The sequence below is a fragment of the Dendrobates tinctorius genome, unplaced genomic scaffold (genome assembly GCF_039654945.1).
Source record: "Dendrobates tinctorius isolate UK_male_01 unplaced genomic scaffold, ASM3965494v1 ptg000041l, whole genome shotgun sequence".
Taxonomy (NCBI): Eukaryota; Metazoa; Chordata; class Amphibia; order Anura; family Dendrobatidae; genus Dendrobates; species Dendrobates tinctorius.
The window spans coordinates 500,792-521,566 of NW_027361709.1; the positions used below are offsets into that span (position 1 = coordinate 500,792).

Consider the following 20,775-nt stretch of genomic DNA (forward strand, 5'->3'; position numbering starts at 1 on the left):
TTCCTTCTTATTCGTCAGTTTTTATCTCTGTTCATGATTGTGGGTGCTGTTTTTGAAATCCAGATGTTTGCAGGAGATTCATTATTTCTGACTTTTTTATATTAAAAAAAAGTCAACATTTTTGCCCAAATCTATCGCAGTCTTCCCTTTAGGATTCTTTTTTTTTTTTTTTGCACACCAGAAATTGTTGCTCTAATGTTAAGAGATGCATGAGACATATTAAGAGTATTATTTTATATTTATAAAATTTGTGAACCATTTTGAACATTTTGCTGCCAAAAAATAGAAACAAGACAAAAACAAATGACTTAGAAAAGAAATGGACAAATCAGACATCCGAAAGAATTTGCCTTGGATGTCAGTTAGGAGATGACAGTGAAGTGGCCGCTGACTGGCCACAGGGTTCCAATGACATAATGTCAAGTGAGCCCTGGGAAGAGCCAGTGCAGGCAGCGGAGGTGACCGCAGGTGTTATTAATGTATTTTACTGGGGGGAAACATAGTGATTGAGAAAGGGTTGTCCGAGAAAAGAACAACACTTTAGTTTTTTCCTCCCATTCTTTTCAGAGATATGGATTTTTTTTATTCTGCTATCCCCATAGTCGTACCAGCGCTATTTTTGACATAACAAGTTGCAGGTTTTAATGCCACCATTCAATTCACCGTATAATATACTGAAGACCAAGAAATGAAATTCCAAATGGGATGGATGAATTATTAAAAAAAAATTCTGAACCTGAATATTTTTTTTTTGTCTCCACGTTATCGGACCCATCACTTATTTTTCTGGCAATGGAGCTGAGTGAGATCTCGTTCTGGGTGAGGCGACGTGTAGCCGTTATCGATGCCATTTTATACTTTGAAGCTCTTCACAAATTACGATGATACCAGACGTGTTTTCTTTGCTATCAAAGGGTTAAAACCACTTTACTGGAGGCAACAAAAAAAAAAACTCTGTTTTTGCATTTGGATGAGCTAAAGTTTTTATTGCTATTATTTTGGGGCACATACAATTTTTTGATCACTTTTTATTCAGTTTTCATTGCAGAAATTCTAGCATTTTCTGATGATTTTTTACGGCATTAACTATGCAGGATTGATAAGCTGATCGTTTTATGGTTCGGCACTTTATGATACTAATAAGAATAGTTCTTTTTTTTCCCTTGAATTTTTTTTTTTACAGATAAAGTCATTTTTTATATATTTTAAAGTGACAATTTTTAGTCTCACTGTATGACTGTTTGTTCTTTCCAGTGTGTTATACTGTATGGCACTGTCTGATGGATGTACTAAGATTTCTGTGTTCGGCCCCTCACCACCATAAAAACCATCTGCACCCTTTGTTTTCATTGTGAGGGTACTAATCAAGTGACAGATGCTGCTCCTCCCTCTAACCGCTTACATGCTGCGGCTGTGACTGTGGCATCCAAAGGGGTTAAACGGCTGGAATTAGAGGGGGCTGAACTCTCAGTTGTAAGTTATAGCTGACAACTTCTCCCGATGTCACCGGCTCAGTGTTAAAGCTTTATATGTCCAGCACACGGTAGAAACAGGGTAAGAGAGTTTTCTCAGTCCCTATGATGGAGTGTATTCTTTAGAACCTCCCTCTGTCCTGGGTCTTTATATGACATCTGTAGGTCACTGGTATAACGTATGGGCAGGAGTTGCCTTTACGAGACACCTGTGGGTAGTGGCGGTGATCTCTGACCGTTGGCCGATCCAGCATGGCGAATGTAGTGAGAAGTGAAGCCAAGAACTGGCGTTGGTTGCGGGAGATAGGGGGTCATGTTTTGAGGTGCAGCCCACCTGTCCACAAAGTCTCTTATTAGTCTCTGTACCTTCAAACAAGATGTCGTCATGGTCTGAGACCTTCCACCCACCTTTCCGTTCCTTGTCCCCTGCAGTGATGACAAGCGTTCTCAAACTGGGTCCCTCTCCCATGACAAACCCAACACTGCACCTGCAAGAGAGCAAAAAGTGACCCATGAATAATGGACGAGCCCCTGATATCAAGGTATCACTCAACTTCAGGATGACATCAAAATGCTTCTATCCAGCAGCAGCAATGTTAATCACGAGAATTAAGGAATTCTATGACAATGTCATCTCCGTCCTGTGCACCCACAACATCCGGCATTTATCCTGTGACTGCCACAAAGACAATTAGGATCAGATCTGTGGAGTGAAGTTACATGCAAAACTCTGTGTAGACCTGACACAAGACTGTAACCTGCAAAATCCATCTTGTGCATTTACTCGGTATAACTAATCTTGTATTACACAAAAATGGCAGAAACTGTGAAAGCAGAAAGTTCTGTGCCCAGAGACAAATGGAGGCAGAGGATGCAAAGGTTTTCCTTCTTGAAAAAAATCACCAAATATGTGATTGACAAGGCGATGGTTAGGTGGATTCATAACTGGCTCAGTGATCGTACTCAAAAAGTGGTGATAAATGGCTGCACATCCAATTAGAAGGTTTCAAGTGGGGACCACAAGGCTCTGTCCTGGCCCCAGTGTTACAAGTGGGAATCACAAGGCTCTGTCCTGGCCGCAGTGTTACAAGTGGGGATCACAAGGCTCTGTCCTGGCCCCAGTGTTACAAGTGAGGATCACAAGGCTCTGTCCTGACCCCATTGTTACAAGTGGGGACCACAAGGCACTGTCCTTGCCCCAGTATTACAAGAGGGGACCACCAGGCTCTGTCCTGGCCCCATTATTACAAGTGGGACCACAAGGCACTGTCCTGGCCCCAGTGTTACAAGTGGGGATCACAAGGCTCTGTCCTGGCCCCAGTGTTACAAGTGAGGATCACAAGGCTCTGTCCTGACCCCATTGTTACAAGTGGGGACCACAAGGCACTGTCCTTGCCCCAGTATTACAAGAGGGGACCACCAGGCTCTGTCCTGGCCCCATTATTACAAGTGGGACCACCAGGCTCTGTCCTGGCCCCAGTGTTACAAGAGGGGACCACAAGGCTGTGACCTGGCCCCAGTGTTACATGTGGGGTACCACAAGGTTCTCTCCTGGCCCCAGTGTTACAAGTGGGGACCACAAGGCTGAGACCTGGCCCCAGTGTTACATGTGGGGACCACAAGGTTCTCTCCTGGCCCCAGTGTTACAAGTGGGGACCACAAGGCTGAGACCTGGCCCCAGTGTTACATGTGGGGACCACAAGGGTCTGTTCTGGCCCCAGTGTTACAAGTGGGGACCACAAGGCTCTCTCCTGGCCCCAGTGTTACAAGTGCGGACCACACGGCTCTCTCCTGGCCCCAGTGTTACAAGTGCGGACCACAAGGCTCTGTCCTGGCTCCAGTGTTACAAGTGGGGACCACAAGACCCTGTCCTGGCCCCAGTGTTTCAAGTTGGGACCACAAGGCTCTGTCCTGGCCCCAGTGTTACAGGTGGGGACCACGAGGCTCTGTCCTGGCTCCCAGTGTTGTTCAACAGTTTTATAAATGATCTAGATAAGGGAACTGGAGGTAAACTGATCAAATTTGCAGACATTATAAAGCTAGGTGGGATAGCTAACACTAGAGAAGACAGAGAGGATTCAGAAGGATCTAGATAAACTTGAACAATCGGCAGTGACTAATAGAGTGGTATTTAACAGGGAGAAATGAAATATTCTACATCTGGGCAAGAAAAATGAAAATTACATCTACAGAATGGGAGGAATAGAACTAAGCAACAGCACGTGTGACAAAGACTTGGGTATTCAAATAGATCACAGACTGAACATGAGGATGTATTAAGGATGTATTAAGAGAAGCACAGAGTCTAGATTACGTGAAGTAATTCTCCCCATCTACTCCTCTTTGGTCAGACCTCATCTGGATACTGTGTCCAGTTCTAGGCACCACATTGTAAAAAAAAAAAGACATTGAAAAACTGGAGCTGTGAAGGGTTAATACTAAAATCAGAGTTGAAGTTTCGTTTTATCCATTCTCTGGAGGTTTCGTTTCTCCGTTTTTGTTGCTGTAAGATACATTTTTATAATTGGCATGGGCTGTCATGAAACCAGACTGTTCTCATCAGGTACAAAGATAAGGGAGGCGGGGGGTGTAAAACTCTGAAGAATATGCCATTATACTACTTTCCACGCTATTTAGGTACGGACATATATGTAGTTTCCGGTTTTCTTGCAATATTATTGGCTTACAAAGTGAAATGATTTTATTGGTAGATGAGAACTTTGCATAATTAAGTAAAATTGTTATGAATGAGTCACCGTAGGAGGCAAAAACAGAAATGCTAGCTAAGTCCAGAAAACCAGAGAAGTTGGCAGCTATCGGATTGCAGACCCCTGAACCTATCAACACAACTAGCAGTAGCCGTGGGGGGTTCCTACGATGCCCTAGACCCCTCGATCACAGCCGGAGGACTATATAGCCTAAAGACAGAAAGGGAAATCTAAACTGCCCCAGAGCAGACCCCAAAGCAATAGGCAGCCCCCAACATATAATGACGGTGAAGCAAGAAGAAAGAACACTAACACAGACAGAAAGATAGACTGAGCAAAGACGGGGCCCAAGCTAACTAGATAGGAAAGGACAGGAAGGCTGCTGTCTGCAATCCGTGAAAAACCCTATGAAAATAAGAGCCAACAGACTGACAGTGAAAAAGGCCCTGAAGACGCTAGGCTTCAAAAAGACTATGTCAGTACTCAGGAATATTCTGAAGACAGAGCAACCGGCAAAAGGAGATTCAGCTCACCCCAGCAGGGAATGGCAGAATCCAGAAAAGCAAGGCAAACAAAAACAAAACACAAAAGCTAAAAGGCAAAGCAGAAAACTTAGCTTTAGAGGAGCAGGAATCAGACTGGTCTCCTAGAATTCCACAGAGAAATCACCCGCAGGGCAGAAGGGCGTCGGCAGCCTTATATCCAGTCCGTGACTCCACTCAGCCAGTCATCATCATTAGGCTCAGGTGCCTGATAATCAGGCTCATTACCTTCCTTTACCAGAAGAGGGAGTTCACCAGACCTCAGTGACGAAGGGGAAAATGAACTCACAACATAAAAAGTTATAAAAGAAGTGACTAAAATAAAGGGGTTTAGTGATCTGTCTCGATCCTCCCGTACAGAGACCCCAGTCTCCGTGTGGTCATTTGAGTTGCTAGCAACACTGGAATAATTTGGAAATCACTGGCTCAACCGTGAAGGGTTAATTTAGCCCTCCCTAAATAGCTACCTCGACAGAGCAAGTTCACAAAAGAGCAACCAGGATGGTGAGTGGACTGCAAAGTATGTCCTACGAGGAATGGTTAAAGGATCTGGGAATATTTAGGTTGCCAAAAAGAAGACTGAGAGGAGACTTAATAGCTGTCTACAAATATCTGAAGGGCTGTCACATTGTAGAGGGATCATTATTATTCTCATCTACACATGGAAACACGAGAAGCAATGGAACACCACTGAATGGGAGGAGACACCGATTAGAGATTAGAAAAAAACTTTCTGACAGTGAGGGTGATCAATGAGTGGAACAGGCGGCCACGAGAGGTGGTGAGTTCTCCTTCAATGGAAGTCTTCACACAGAGGCTGGACAGACATCTGTCTGGGATGATTTAGTGAATCCTGCATTCAGCAGCCATCTTCTGTGAATACATTTCCACCAGATTCAATGATTCCTAGTTTCACACAAGGTCAAACATTATCCAGCCCAGCATGGTCCAAGAGGAAAGGGCCACATCCAGAGGAGCAGAGGGTCTAAAAGTCACCGGATGATGTGACTTTCTGTAAGAAAATAACATTCTTCATACTGAGCACTTACCCCACCGGTCCCATGACATTTCTTGCAGACGGATCTGCAGGTTCCTAGACATTGGGGACAAGTCTGAAACAACAGAGGGACGAAGGTCTCTTATTATTATAATCTGCTGCAGAAACATAATGGAGACCCCCAAGATGGCGTCCGACCAGAGCGACAAGTTTTATTCTTTCCTCCACCTATTTCAATAGCAATAGCTTTATTTTCCCTTTGATGCAGTGATATGGGGGTCTTGTTTTCTGCGGGCCGAGCTCTAGTTTTTATTGGTGCCATTGTGGGGAACCTGCAATGTTTGATTGCATTTTGGGGGGATAGGTGCAGCAGGGCCAGTTATGAGGAAGGGGTCTCAGCTCCCATAAGTTGGCAGCTTACCGTCAAGGAAGACGTATGAGGGACGGGCCTCTTCGTTTCTCCATCTTTGAATAAAGCTGGGATGTGGATGGGGATATCCCACGGCAGAGAGGGGACCCCAAATTGTGCAGAGTCCACAGGCTGACCTGTCAGCAAGGACAAAAGAAAAGAAATGTTGCAATTTATTGGGAGTTTTCTGTTACACAATTTACTGTTAATCACTGAAGACTTTACTCAGGGGGCGAGAATAGTCGCCATTCTCCTGCCCCTGGCTGGCACATGTGGTCGGCACTAACTACTTAACTTAAACCTTCCAATCTGTCACCAGGTTCTGGAGGTGGATTCACAAAATGGAAAAACTTAAACAACAAAAAATGTTACAGCCATTCTTCAAAAGATCTTAAAGTCAGTACACCGGCCTCATCTGGTCTAAAACATATTTTAATGTATGCAGCTTTTATTGTGAAACCTGGTGATTAATGCATGAAACACTGGAGGACGATGCACTGCAGTAATGCAACAACGCCTGGAGACATAGGAATGATGCAAGAGGGACGGGACTTTGTACTAATCAGTGCATTTACAGAGCATGTAAGGAAGCACGTGCAAACAGAAAGAATACACCAAAAATCCATGAAACAGAAGGAAAAAAACCCAAAATACATGCAAACAGAAGGAAAATACCCTAAATCCATGCAAGCAGGAGGAAAAGACCCTCAGTCCATGCAAGCAGGAGGAAAAGACCCTCAGTCCATGCAAACAGATGAAAACACCCAAACTTCGTGTAAGAGAAGGAAAATGCCCAAAATCCATGCAACAGAAGGAAAACACCCTCAGTCCATGCAAGCAGGAGGAAGACCCCCAAAACCAATACAAGAGAACCCTATTACTCCAGGACAATGCTGCGGCTCCTGAAGCCTAATCATACACTGACCAGTGAAGGGCGCAGTCACCCAGTCGCACGCCCGCGATTCTGTGAACGTCTCCAGTCGATACTAGGCATAAAAAATAAAGTGATATCAGACATATAAATCAGACGACAGGTTATTGTAAAATGCGACTGCACCAAAAAGTTTTGAGAAATGCAAAAATAACACTGTAAAAGAGAGAGTGCAAGAGAAGCAAAGTATACAGGAGGACAAGATCTGTGCAATGCGATACTTTCCCTTTAAGGGGACGTATGACGATGTGCATGAAGGTTACACACCCGGTACGTATTAAAAACTTGCAATTCTCGGAAGTCCATCTCCTCGGCGGGGCCGGAGCCGTAGCAGCATTTCCCGTTGGCGTACTCCACCAGCGCAAGTCTCGCATCATCTTCTGAGATAGACGGGATTCTGCAAATATGGAGACACGAAAGTGACCAGTGACCTGGATACAACTGCAGAATGTATTACAGGGACACTCCATGCAGACGGAGGGGATTATTATCAGTGTTTCTATGTCTAAATCAGGAGTGGAACTTACAGAGGAAAACTATAATGGAAAGATTGACCCCTGCTCTGCGCGTTTTTGCCGTACAAATACTGATGAAAAATCACTGCAGTCTGAAAGCGCCCTTACACTGTTATGTGCTATGGTTTGTGCAGGCTCTGCGGGGGTGGGTATGGCACAGAGATTCTCTCTGGGTGTGGCTTGTGTCATGCTCCACCCCCGAGGTACAATACCAGGCAAGACAAGATATCGGTTCTGCAACAAATGGAAATTCCCACGATGGAGTCCACCACTACTTGACGGGATGGATCAGGGGAGCCACAATCTGCAGGCCCTGGGTGTGCGATCCATTGTGACCCATTTGCCTCTTTCTGTTACCATGTGTATTACAGCAGAAGTTCTCTTACAACCAGTTGGTGCTCGTAGGTGTCGGCCCAACGTCAGGCATCGGAGGTGGAGGAGGCAGCAATTTACCTGTGAACGGCAGAAAGTTCTGCATTAGACAAATGGTGACGAGAATAAGGTAATGGGAAGATTTTTATATTTTTGTTTTCTTGAAAATAAATATGATTCGATAATAAAAAAAAAGTTCTGCAACTTTGTAATGTACGCCATGCCAACATCTCACAGATCTCTGCTTACTTCTAGTGTTCAGGTGCGGGCGCATAGCAATACATGGAGCCGCACACTCCGCTCCTCAGTGCCGGGTATTAACATGCGAGACTCTGCCGCGTTCCTCGCATGTGTGATCCCGGCCTTTTGCCGAGCTGCTGGAAATCTGAACAGACCTAATATTCTCACAGCTGAGGGTTTGTTACAATTGTATCCAGCCTGGACAATCCTCTGAGTGTTGAACACATCAGCACACGTCACTCTCCTGTCCTGATAGTTTGTTACAATGTATCACTGCAGGTAAAATGTATCCGTTCAAGCTGCTTCACTTACCGCCGTGATTGCCGCTCATCCCTTCGTACCCTGGAATATTCGCCCAGTCAGAGGGTGGCGCTGTGGGACCATCGATGATGACTGCGGGGTTAGTAAGTGAAGCCGCCTCTGACATCACTGCTGGAGCCAGAGCCGGGTTCATTAGTGCACAAGTCTCTGGATAATGCGATAATCCGGGGAGCAGCGGAGCCCGATCATAATCTGATGGAAACCGAGGAAAAATCCAAAGGGAGAAATCATTCACAGAAAAAAATCAATCTGCGGATGGAGTCACGGTCGGCTGTCCTCCATCTGTCCCTCCTCTACAGATACACGACCCCTAGATCAGACTACACAGGGGTTGTTTGTAGTCTGTTGCCATAGAGACGCATAGCTCTGCATTGGAGCTGTGTGCACGAAAGGTACAATTGTATTTAAAAGATGCCTAATAGCTTTTCTTTTCAATACATTAGTAAAATTCTATGAATAGAAAAATGTATATTTTACAATAATGCTCGGTGACGTCCACGTGAGGTGATTTTATCACAAAGACGTGGCAAAAAATGCAGCAGGATTCCGTCATGTGAACATGGCCTTAAAGATCCTGCAATGTGAATGTCTGATCGCCCGCACGTGATGCAGTTTACCTGCATGCGTGACTGTTAGCAGCATGATATATGTGGAGTGCGGAGGATTATTGCACCTTTCTATACCACTATGACCGGACCGACTCGCTCATGCAGTCGCTTTTCCACTCTATTCCCCCATTTCATGGCTGTTTTGATGAGTCTTACAAAAATGCTGAAGATTTGTTACAATGTGTCGGGCAATCCTCAGAACAGAACAAATCTCTCTCGGGCTCTAGATCTGATCTGATACATTGTAGCAAATCAGAACAGACAAGAGATTCCCACTGCGGATGTGAGGGCAGAGGACGGCTCTGTGGGTGGAAGTAATGATGTCCCCATTCACTGACAGCAAGCGGGGTAAGAAAGTACAAGGGAACGTTAATCAGAAGAGACGCGTCCCATAATGTGTCGTACCTGGGTAATTGGGCTCATACGGCGGTGCCATCGCTCCGTACGTCGCCATGTTTGGTGCTCTGGGTGACAAAAATAAAATGGATTAATAATAAATGTAAAAAAATGAAAGAATGAAGCAGATGAAACTATTGGCAGCGGTCAGTGATGGCGCAGAGGTGGCAGCGGTGACCCCGGAGTCCTCGGTACTGCGGGACGGAGGGTCCAGAGCAGACTTTTTACCTGCAGCTTTAAGCTTCGTCTCCTCCAGACGAGTTAGAACATAACAGAATTTCCTGTCCTAGTTACTTTAGTGCAGATTTACACCATGTGACTGGGACGTTCCCCCTCCACCTTTATCTATAGAACGCTCAGGTTGAGACCAGTTTTCTAGCTCTTTCTGCCCCAATAATAGACCAGGAAGGGGCAGAGGTTGCAATGACCCCTGCAGAGTTGTCATAGGGCCGTCACCTGCTCCTCCTCATATGTAGTAACAAACACTAGGTCTAGAGGCTTCACAGCTCAATCACTGAACCCTCGATCCTATGATTGACCCAATTCCAGACCCCAGGTCTAACAAAAGCGACATTTGCAGAACTGGGTGTAGGTGTTCTTTACGGTAAATGTGCTGTTATCGTGTAACCATTAATCTCCACCCAGCTTTCCCAGACTCCTGGAGGGAAAACCTGCCCAGCAATGGAGATGTAGGTGTCAACCAATGCTAAAAACAAAATAAGACGTGGCTGACAACAGAAAGCAATAGAGGGCACTAATGTATCCTATAGTTAATCAGTTCCCAGCCCAAAGTGACTGATAATGGGGAACAGTAGATTGCATTGAGCAGAGGACACTTGAGGTTTCGCGCCCCCCTGAGACCCCCACGTCACTGACCTGAACCCCCTGCGCTCGTCCATGGCTCCTGACTGACACCAGAGATCACAGGCTCCGCTCACTTCCTCTTCCTTGTGAATCATTACATGGGGACAATTCTCCGCCCGTCGGGTCACTTTGTGCAGGAAGGAGAACACTTTCTGTTTCAGTTCTACATTTTCTGCCCTATATCCCAGCGTTGACCCGTTACCGTCCCGCTGTGACGCCGTTACTTCATTATTTCTAGACTGTAAAAAAAAAGTCGTTTCTGCTTCAGCGAATGAGAAAATTCATTTCCAGAGGCTAAAAAGATCTAAGAACTGTCACAGCTGAGAACTTGCTACAAATGTATCCGATACAGGCCTCAAAAGCCACAAAATCTCTCCGCAGGCCTCAGTGGTTCCAATGTATCAGCGCAGATAGAATGTATCAGTCTGAGATCCACAGGGGACTGTTCAGACACAGGATGGCACAGCCCACTCCTGATCATGTCCCCTCACCGATGAGAAACGATTCTTCTCTGTCCAGTTTCTGGAGAAGTTTTTCCTTTTGTGGAGGGGTTTTTGAACTGTTTTTGGGGGAAACATTTGTTTGGTTTTTTACAGCCTTTTGATTGCATTTTCCATCAGGATCTTCTTACAGAAGAAACAGGCGCTCTCTTTTATTTCCACCAAATGTTTCTCAAATCCGGAAGCAGAAAAAAAAAAAACCTCTCAAAGCGCAAAACACGTAAACTTCGGAGAAGTTTCACAACAGGAACGAACAGGAAGAGGCTTTCAAGTGATTGCTTTTTATTTGCAAAATTCTTGTCCCAGCGCCAGCTGCTCACGTGTAGAGCTGGCAGGAGCGCAATCAGTGAGCGGATTTATATCAGTAGTGTGATATGAGCATATAATAAAACTTCCAACCGGAAGACGCCTCATTGTTATATCCGACGACACTCCAAATCATTGCATCCACGGGGATCGTGGGATGGGAAGCCGACAATCAGCGCCAACTATGTGCACACGGTGCGGATTCTGCTGTGGAATTTTCCACCCAGATTTTGCTAAATCTGCAGGTAAAATGACCGGCGTTTTACCTGCAGTTTTAGTGCAGTTTTAGGCTATGTGCACACACTGCGGATTCACTTGCGGGGTTTTCCGTGCGGAACCGCAGGTAAAACTGCAGGTAAAGTGACCTGCGGTTTGGCCTGCAGTTTTCCCCTGCGGTTTCACACCTCTACTATGTTAAAGGTGTGAAACCGCAGTGGAATCCGCAGAAACAATTGACATGCTGCGGTTTATAAACCGCGGAAAAAAACGCAGTGTGAGCACAGCGGTTTTTAAAACCCATAGGGTTACATGGTACTGTACCATGTCTGCGGAACCGCAGCAGAATCCGCAGCGTGTGCACATAGCCTTAGTGCAGTTTTTGTGCGGATTTCCCCTGCAGTTTTCACCTGCAGATTTCTATAATGGAGCAGATGAAAAACTGCTGCAGAACTGCACAAAAGAAGTGACATGCTGCAGTTTTAAATCTGCACCAAATCTGCGTGGAAAAGTCTGCAGCGTGTGCACAGCGTTTTTTGTTTTACATAGCCTTAAATGGTACTGTACATCACTTGCAGTTCTGCAGGGCCAAATCTGCTGCAGAACTGCACCACAATCTGCACCGTATGCACATACCCTCATGCGGAATTCTCATCTTAGACCTTTATGGAACAACAGGACAGTCCTTCAGTATGATAGGAGCGGTAGTCACACGAGCCCAGCTCACTCCATTCACTTCAATGAGAGTCCGAAAAATATGGCTTTACAGACAGAAACAAAGGAACCATCTAGTGTTAAAGCTACAAGTCAGAATTAAATACTCCACGCTACAGAAATGATTCAGTGGTGAACAAATAGGGTACAAGTTGTCATCAGTGAGTGGTATAGATAAGGGAAGAATGTGATACATAGTAAATGTATCCAGATGGTCCGAAAGATCCATCTCCCCAGAGTCAAAAAGCGTAATAGTATCCAAAAACTCAACACTAGAAAGGAGAAGTATGCCAGAACTAAACCAGATAATGTGTTGTACAGCGGGTGAAATAAGTAGTGAACTTGTTACCAATTTTCTAAGTTAATCTATTTGTAAAGGTGCTATTGACATGAAATTATCACCAGATGTTTGTAACTACCGATCCAATCCACGCAGGACAGAAATCACCATAGAGGTCCATAAATTATGTGTAATAATGAGAATAATGAGAAAATACACAGGGGAAAGTATTGAACACACTTACTGACATGTAATTAAAAATTTGTATTAAAGCCTTTGTTGGTGATGAAGCTTCCAGACGCCTCCTATGTGGAGAAACTAGTCGCAGGCATTGCTCAGGTGGGATTTTGGCCCATTCTTCCACACAAACACTCTTCACATCCTGAAGCTTCTTCTATGATCTCTGAGCTTTAGTTCCTTCCATACGTTTTCTATAGGATTCAGGTCCGATGATCATCTCAGTCATTCTAGCAGATTTATGTTTTCTCTGAAACCCATTGAGAGTTTCCTCTGCTGTCTGTTTGGGATTATTGTCTTACTGAAATGTCCACCTTCATTTCATCTTCATCATCCTGGTAGACGGCAGCAGAGTTTTCTCAAGAATGTCTTGGTACATTTGCCCATTCATCCATCCTTCAATTATATGAAGTTTGCAAGTGCCGTATGCTGAAAAACAGCCGCACTCCATGATGTTCCCACCTCAAAACTTTATTGTTTTGTGGTGTTGTTGGGGTGATATGCAGTGTGTTTTGGCCTCCAAACTTGGTGTGTATTATGGCATCCAAAGGGTTCACTTTTGGTCTCAGCTGACCAGACTATATTCTCCCAGCAGTATTTCACAGGCTTGTCTAAATGTAATTGAACAAACTTTAAATGCACTTGTATATGCTTTTTGGAGTCTTGCGTGGTGAGAGTGCATACAGGCCATGGAGAGTGAGTGCATTACTTATTATTTTCTTTGAAATAATTGCACCTTCTGATTTCAGGTCTTTCTGTAGCTCTCCACAGGTGGACAACTCATCTGACAATTCTTCTCACTCCTCTGTGTGAAACCTTGCAGGAAGCACTTGATAGTGACTAGTGTATGGTGAAATTATGTTCTTTACACTTCCAGATTATGGTTCCACCAGTGCTCACTGGAACCTTAAGTAGTTTAGAAATTCTTCTGTCAACAATAAGGTTATGAAGGTCTTGAGACAGCTCACTGATTTTCCCCATCATGAGATGTTTCTTGGTTTCTTGTGTGGCCACTTGGTAATGAGACACCTTTTTATCAAGTATTTGAAAAAAAAAGGAAAAGGCTGGGCGATAGTAAGGAGCCTATAGTCAAAGCTCTAATTAAGGGTCTTGGTACAAAATGGGTTGATGTTTTTTGATAATCGAAATGATGGTGTTGTATTATGGAGTAAATTGAGAGAAAAAAAGTGATAGGATTGTTTTGATAAATTGTGGTATTTCTTTTGCGAATTCTTTTTTACTGCAATATCATTTGTTATCCTCCAAGAGATCCAGCCTATTTCATTAACTATTAGCGCGGTTCAAGATGTTGTCTGTATGGCCTCTGTCTCTGAGACTGTTTAGGACTTTTTTGAATTCTATTTGGAAAACCTCAGATCTGTTACAATTTCTCTTCGTGTGTGATTTCCCCTACTGGGATATTCCTGATAATATGGGAAGGGTGCAGGACTGTGCTTGTAATAAAGAGTTACTATCTGTGGGTTTTTTATATGTAGAAATAATGATAGAATTGCTGGATAGTCCCCCCCCCCCTGCAAAATAAAATCCAGACAATTTTTGTTCCATCGAAACAATGGGTGAAACTAAGATTAATAGGAAAATTGTTCAGATGTAAAACATTGTTTATCCTCTCATCCCTCCAAATAAACAGCAGGTCGTCTATAAAGTGCGTTGGATATGCTTATGGGAGGGATTTGTATCACTGAACAAATATTTCTCTTCTCACGCCGCCATTACCAAATTCACTAAGGATGGACAGAATTTGCCCCCCATGCTCACTCCTTGTTTCTGTAAAAGCAATTCTTTGTCAAAAGAAAAAAAACATATAAGTAAAAGAGAAACATCCTTAATCAAGAATTCCTGAGAAGCCTTTGGGGTTTTCAGGCTGAATACAAGAACCCGTTTTGGTGTGAACGTAAGACAGGATCTCGTTCTCCAGTACGTGTCATGTATTATCTGTCGCTGCAGTACATTATTATGTTTAAAAACACACATGTGACATGCACAAATGTGAACATGTCGAACAGACAATGCTCACACCACCCACTAACTGAGACACAACAAGAAAACACAGAATGACAGATTTGCAAAAATACTCTGCAATAAAAAATGGCAGTAATCAGCAAGTGCTGGATAACAAATACAGGGTATTTAGTTGATACGTTTATTTGCGCAAAAAAATGTACACCAAGCTGCTCCACCACGTCAAGGTAACCCCTATTGAAGCAGTCCCTATCTAATGTATTAAAAACCTGAACAAGTGAACAGTGTCTAATATGAACAGGATTCAGACAGGCCGCTCCCTAGTATGGGCTTGTGGTCTGAGACAGCTCTTATGTGCACGTCACACAAGAGAGGGGTGGGGTCTCTCAAACCATTATTATGTTTGTAGCATTTGTCCGTATTATTGTGTTTGTCATCAGGTGAAATATAATGAGCACTTTACTCCCATTGGCTGCTAACGAGACGTTATTATCAACATACGTTATTTAATTATGGTATTTTCAGCAATAGTTGAACCACGAGTAAGACTTTGTAGCTGAAACACAGAGGTTTGGTCTCATAATGGAGGCACCAACATTTTTTATAATGCAGAAATAAATGTAAAGTTTTAAATCATCCACAATTTGCGTCATCGCTGGAAGATTTCCTCTCTCTTTCTTCATGTGTTCAATACTTTTTCCTGGTGTCATTTCTCATTATTTATGGACTTCTATGGCGATTCCTTTCCTATGTGGATTGGATGGGTTGTTTCCGACACCTGGGGTGAATTTCATGTCAATAGCAGTTTTGGAAAGAGATTTACTTAGAAAATTGGTGACGTGTCCAATACTTATGTCACCCACTCTATGTGTCCATACAAACAGGATGTATCTTCTGTATGTGCTACATAGTATAGCACGCCTCGGGAAACATAACACTCACCGGTTATGCCCTAATAAATCCCTTAGTTAAAGAATAAGTAACTTTTAACAGCTTTGTGTAGGGTGGAAAGTTATAGTTTAATATCTTCATTCCTGTAAAAAAATAATACAGAAGTGACTTCTAAACTCCAGCTTTTCTTAGTCTATTTGCCTTCATTCATCTGCATTTATATCTTAACATCCAATATTGGAGCACAGATGATGGCAGTGATGGATCATCAGCACTGGTCTCCTCCCTCTAGTGTTGTGCTTATCAGAGCAATCTCCCACAATGTACTATTCCCAGAGTTAGGCCGGGGTCACACTGGCGAGGAATACGGCCGAGTGAGAGGCGCTAAAAGCACGCATTACACACGGACCAATGATTCTCTATGGGGTCCCTCGCACCAGCCGTATATTTCTCATCCGTATTCTACGGTCCGTGCCAATCGCAGCATGCTGCGACTGTCAGCGTACTACGCCCGTAATATGCCAATGCAAGTCTATGGGGGCGCAAAAAATACGGATTACACACGGACCACACATGTGACTTGGGAGAAATACGCACCAGGTGTCTTTTAGAAAAGCCGACAATTCAGTGCGCGATACAGTAAACTCACACTGACAGGTTTAATAAAGAAAGAATAGATATAGACACATAGAATACATATATATCTATATACATATACATGTCATTGTGACAAACATATATATATTTATATTTCACAGAGTTCTTCATAGCAGAATAGCCGCTAATTAAATTGCCGGCTTCTATCAAATCCTTCCCCAACCCGATATGAAATGACACATGGTTTACATTCAGTAAAGCATTTCACTTCATGTTTTTTTATATGTCCCTGACTAATATTAGATGAGGGTTTATGTGCAAAATTTGGGAGTTGTAGTTGTTATTTTAAGGGGTTAATTCATTGTTACAAAATGCGTGGGCTTCCCTTTGCCTTATATTGGTGGCGAGTGGGTTAATCTAACAAAGCGTTAATGTCACCATTCGATTGTAAGGTGACATTAACCCTTTGTTAGATTAACCCATTCGCCACCGCTACAGGGCAATGGGAAGCCCACGCATTTTTTATAAATGAATTAACCCCTTAAAACAACAACTACAACTCCCAAATTTTGCACATAAACCAGCATCTAATTATTAGTCAGGGACATATAAAAAAACATGAAATCAAATGCTTTACTGAATGTAAACCGTGTGTCATTTCATGTCGGGTTGGGGAAGGATTTGATAGAAGCCGGCAATTTAATTAGCGGCTATTCTGCTATGAAGAACTCTGTGAAATATATATATATTTATATATGTTTATCTCAATGACTTGTGGGTATATATATATATATATATATATATATATATGCATTCTATGTGTCTATATTATTTCGTTTCTGTTATAAACCCTGTCATAGGGCTCCATTATATGTCCATTTTGCAAGGCGGCGAGAAAATCTCGCCATACGGATGCAGACATGCGCAAAATACGCAACCACACCTTGATTACAGATGACCTACAGAGCACTATTTAGGGGTCATTCATCCGTATTACGCCTGTAAACTACGGACCGTATTTTGTGCCGGTTAGTGTGACCCCGGCCTTAGTTGCACACGGGTGCGGAGCCGTCACTGCCATCATCAGTCCTCCAAATGATTGCATTCTGATATCAATGCAGCAGGAAAAGCATCCAGGACAAAGCGGAGGATTGGGAGCTCCTTACAAACATTTTTATTTATTTACAGAATTGAAGGTTAAACCTCAAATAAAGTGATTTGCAAAAGTTTCATAACTTTTCATGCTGGGCAGAATTGTAAACATAGGGCGAGTTACTCTTTAAGAAGCAATCGATGAAATGATACCCGATATCTTTCCACCATCTCTATATGTGATAGATGTCAGCATTATGTATACAAACATATAAATCACATATAAACAGTTGATACAAAAAGGAAACATTTTGTCAGCAGTGTTGCCTGTGTGAATAGTGTGTAATCAGCATTAGACAATACAAATATCCAGGTGGATTGTACGATCTGGGTCTCTAAACTCAATATTACAATATCTGTACCCCAAACCCTACAGAGATGGTCAGGGCCGATTGGATAATGTCCAGTAAAAATACATCGCAGCCATCAGTCACCAAAGAACAAATCGGTCGCCAGCTGCCATCTACCCTACACATCAGTAACAATGTGTACTGTATATAAGAAGACCTCTGTCCCCAGCGGATATTCCATCATGGCGGTGGGCACCGTACAGTAGCGATACGATACCCGCTCCCCCAAATCCCTGAAAACGCCCTAAAATACTCAACACTGAGATTGCAGCAGAATAAAGGAAAAGTATGGATGATGGAAATCACCGGATGGAGACGTCACTGATCTGTAAACGAGGAAAATGGAAGAAAAATTTGGAAAATTTCTGGGATTTCTTTACCAAAGGAAAAAAAATTGTATGAAGTGCACATGTAGAAAGGCAACAATGAGGAAGGGGGGAGCTTGGCATCTCCATCATCGGCACAAGTTTATTTGGGTTCTACCAGCAACAAAACACAGAGAAATGATCATATGGTAAAAATGAAGATTTATTATAAGATGCAAGAAAAAGTATATAAAACCATCGACATCTGCTCATAGATACAGTAACCGGTGATGACGCCATGGTACAGTCATGCAACAAGCACAAACTAGAAAGAACTGACAGTGATACATTAATCATATATCCAGCGAGATCCAATTGTGTAATATTACATCCCTGCATGAACCCGGAAAATCCCTTCAAATTAAAAGGCACTTCCTGAAAAATAAAAAAATATTCCGGCAAAACTCCTCAAGTCTATTAGGTCATGTTGTCACAATCATATTTTGCCAATTCTTTTTTCTGCAAAAACTGGGTTTCCGGCATTGATATTAACCATTCAGGACTCTAGAAAAGTGTTGTGACAAGCAGAGAACGAGGTAACAGCAGAGGACGGAAGTCACCAACTGCCTGGCAATACAATGTAGCAATAAAATCAGAAAAAGAGTAAAAAGTATTATACACACTATGCACAAGACGTTACATATAATAATATACATCTGTATCATCTGCCAGAACACTACACAGTATACAGCAACATCTGCTAACAGAGAGGCAATAACAGGACGACTGGTCACAAGTCCTACATTCCCTGATTCTTCATTAAGAGATTAAAAATAAAAAGTAAAAAGTTCTCATTCAGAGGATGACGCAGCAGCAAGTGGCCGGATAATCCTTAGTCTCCACTTTATTCTCTCGCCCATAAACAAAGTAGCTGCAGTTATTACCCTTCCAGCTGTACTCAACCTTAGTGAGCGGCAGCAGCTCGATGGTCTGTCTCTGAGGGGGAAACACAGAATATTGTACAACGGCAAGACACAGCATAGATGGCAGTATTATAGTAGTTATATTCTTTTACATAGGGGCAGTATTATAGTAGTTATATTCTTGTACATAGGGGCAGTATTATAGTAGTTATATTCTTGTACATAGGGGACAGTATTATAGGAGTTATATTCTTGTACATAGGGGCAGTATTATAGTAGTTATATTCTTTTACATGGGGGCAGTATTATAGTAGTAATATTCTTGTACATAGGGGGCAGTATTATAGTAGTTATATTCTTGTACATCGGAGCAGTATTATAGTAGTTATATTCTTGTACATAGGGGGCAGTATTATAGTAGTTATATTCTTGTACATCGGAGCAGTATTATAGTAGTTATATTCTTGTACATAGGGGGCAGTATTATAGTAGTTATATTCTTGTACATAGGGGCAGTATTATAGTAGTTATATTCTTGTACATAGGGGCAGTATTATAGTAGTTATATTCTTGTACATAGGGGCAGTATTATAGTAGTTATATTCTTGTACATAGGGGCAGTATTATAGTAGTTATATTCTTGTACATAGGAGCAGTATTATAGTAGTTATATTCTTGTACATAGAAGCAGTATTATAGTAGTTATATTCTTGTACATAGGGGACAGTATTATAGTAGTTATATTCTTGTACATAGGGGGCCCTATTATAGTAGTTATATTCTTGTACATAGGGGCAGTATTACAGTAGTTATATTCTTGTACATAGGGGCAGTATTATAGTAGTTATATTCTTGTACATAGGGGGCCCTATTATAGTAGTTATATTCTTGTACATAGAAGCAGTATTATAGTAGTTATATTCTTGTACATAGGGGACAGTATTATAGTAGTTATATTCTTGTACATAGGGGCAGTATTATAGTAGTTATATTCTTGTACATAGGGGCAGTATTATAGTAGTTATATTCTTGTACATAGGGGCAGTATTATAGTAGTTATATTCTTGTACATAGGGGAAGTATTATAGTAGTTATATTCTTGTACATAGGGGGCAGTATTATAGTAGTTATACTCTTGTACATAGGGGGCAGTATTATAGTAGTTATATTCTTGTACATAGGGGGCAGTATTATAGTAGTTATATTCTTGTACATAGGAGCAGTATTATAGTAGTTATATTCTTGTACATAGGGGCAGTATTATAGTAGTTACAGTCATATGTTAAAGTTTGGGCACCCCTATTAATGTTAACCTTTTTTCTTTATAACAATTTTGGTTTTTGCAACAGCTATTTCAGTTGCATATATCTAATAACTGATGGACTCAGTTATATTTCTGGATTCAAATGAGGTTTATTGTACTAACAGAAAATGTGCAATCTGCATTTAAACAAAAGTTGACCGGTGCAAAAGTATGGGCACCCTTATCATTTTCTTGATTTGAACACTCCTAACTACTTTTTACTGACTTCCTGAAGCACTAAATTGGTTTTGTAACCTCATTGAGCTTTGAACTTCATAGCCAGGTGTATCAAATCATGAGAAAAGGTATTTAAGGTGGCCACTTGCAAGTAGTTCTCCTATTTGATTCTCCTATGAAGAGTGGCATCATGGGCTCCTCAAAACAACTCTCAAATGATCTGAAAACAAAGAACATAGCTTTTCAGGGGAAGGATACAAAAAGTTGTCTCAGAGATTTAACCTGTCAGTTTCCACTGTGAGGAACATAGTAAGGAAATGGAAGAACACAGGTACAGTTCTTGTTAAGCCCAGAAGTGGCAGGCCAAGAAAAATATCAGAAAGGCAGAGAAGAAGAATGGTGAGAACAGTCAAGGACAATCCACAGACCACCTCCAAAGACCTGCAGCATCATCTTGCTGCAGATG

The 20,775-nt window shown here is 42.4% G+C and overlaps 1 protein-coding gene across 1 annotated transcript in view; it reads right to left on the minus strand.

Annotated features, from left to right (window-relative positions):
• LOC141088874 (uncharacterized) overlaps positions 1–20,775 on the minus strand; it is a 44,506-nt gene that overhangs the window by 3,084 nt on the left and 20,647 nt on the right. The window contains exons 13-22 of the mRNA XM_073575105.1: positions 18,765–18,902; positions 10,388–10,653; positions 9,521–9,579; positions 8,499–8,699; positions 7,961–8,027; positions 7,327–7,456; positions 7,054–7,114; positions 6,141–6,265; positions 5,772–5,834; positions 1,881–1,960 (exon numbers count right to left, since the gene is read on the minus strand). Coding sequence (XP_073431206.1) covers positions 1,881–1,960; positions 5,772–5,834; positions 6,141–6,265; positions 7,054–7,114; positions 7,327–7,456; positions 7,961–8,027; positions 8,499–8,699; positions 9,521–9,579; positions 10,388–10,653; positions 18,765–18,902 — 1,190 coding nt within the window. The remainder of the gene's footprint in view (positions 1–1,880; positions 1,961–5,771; positions 5,835–6,140; positions 6,266–7,053; positions 7,115–7,326; positions 7,457–7,960; positions 8,028–8,498; positions 8,700–9,520; positions 9,580–10,387; positions 10,654–18,764; positions 18,903–20,775) is intronic.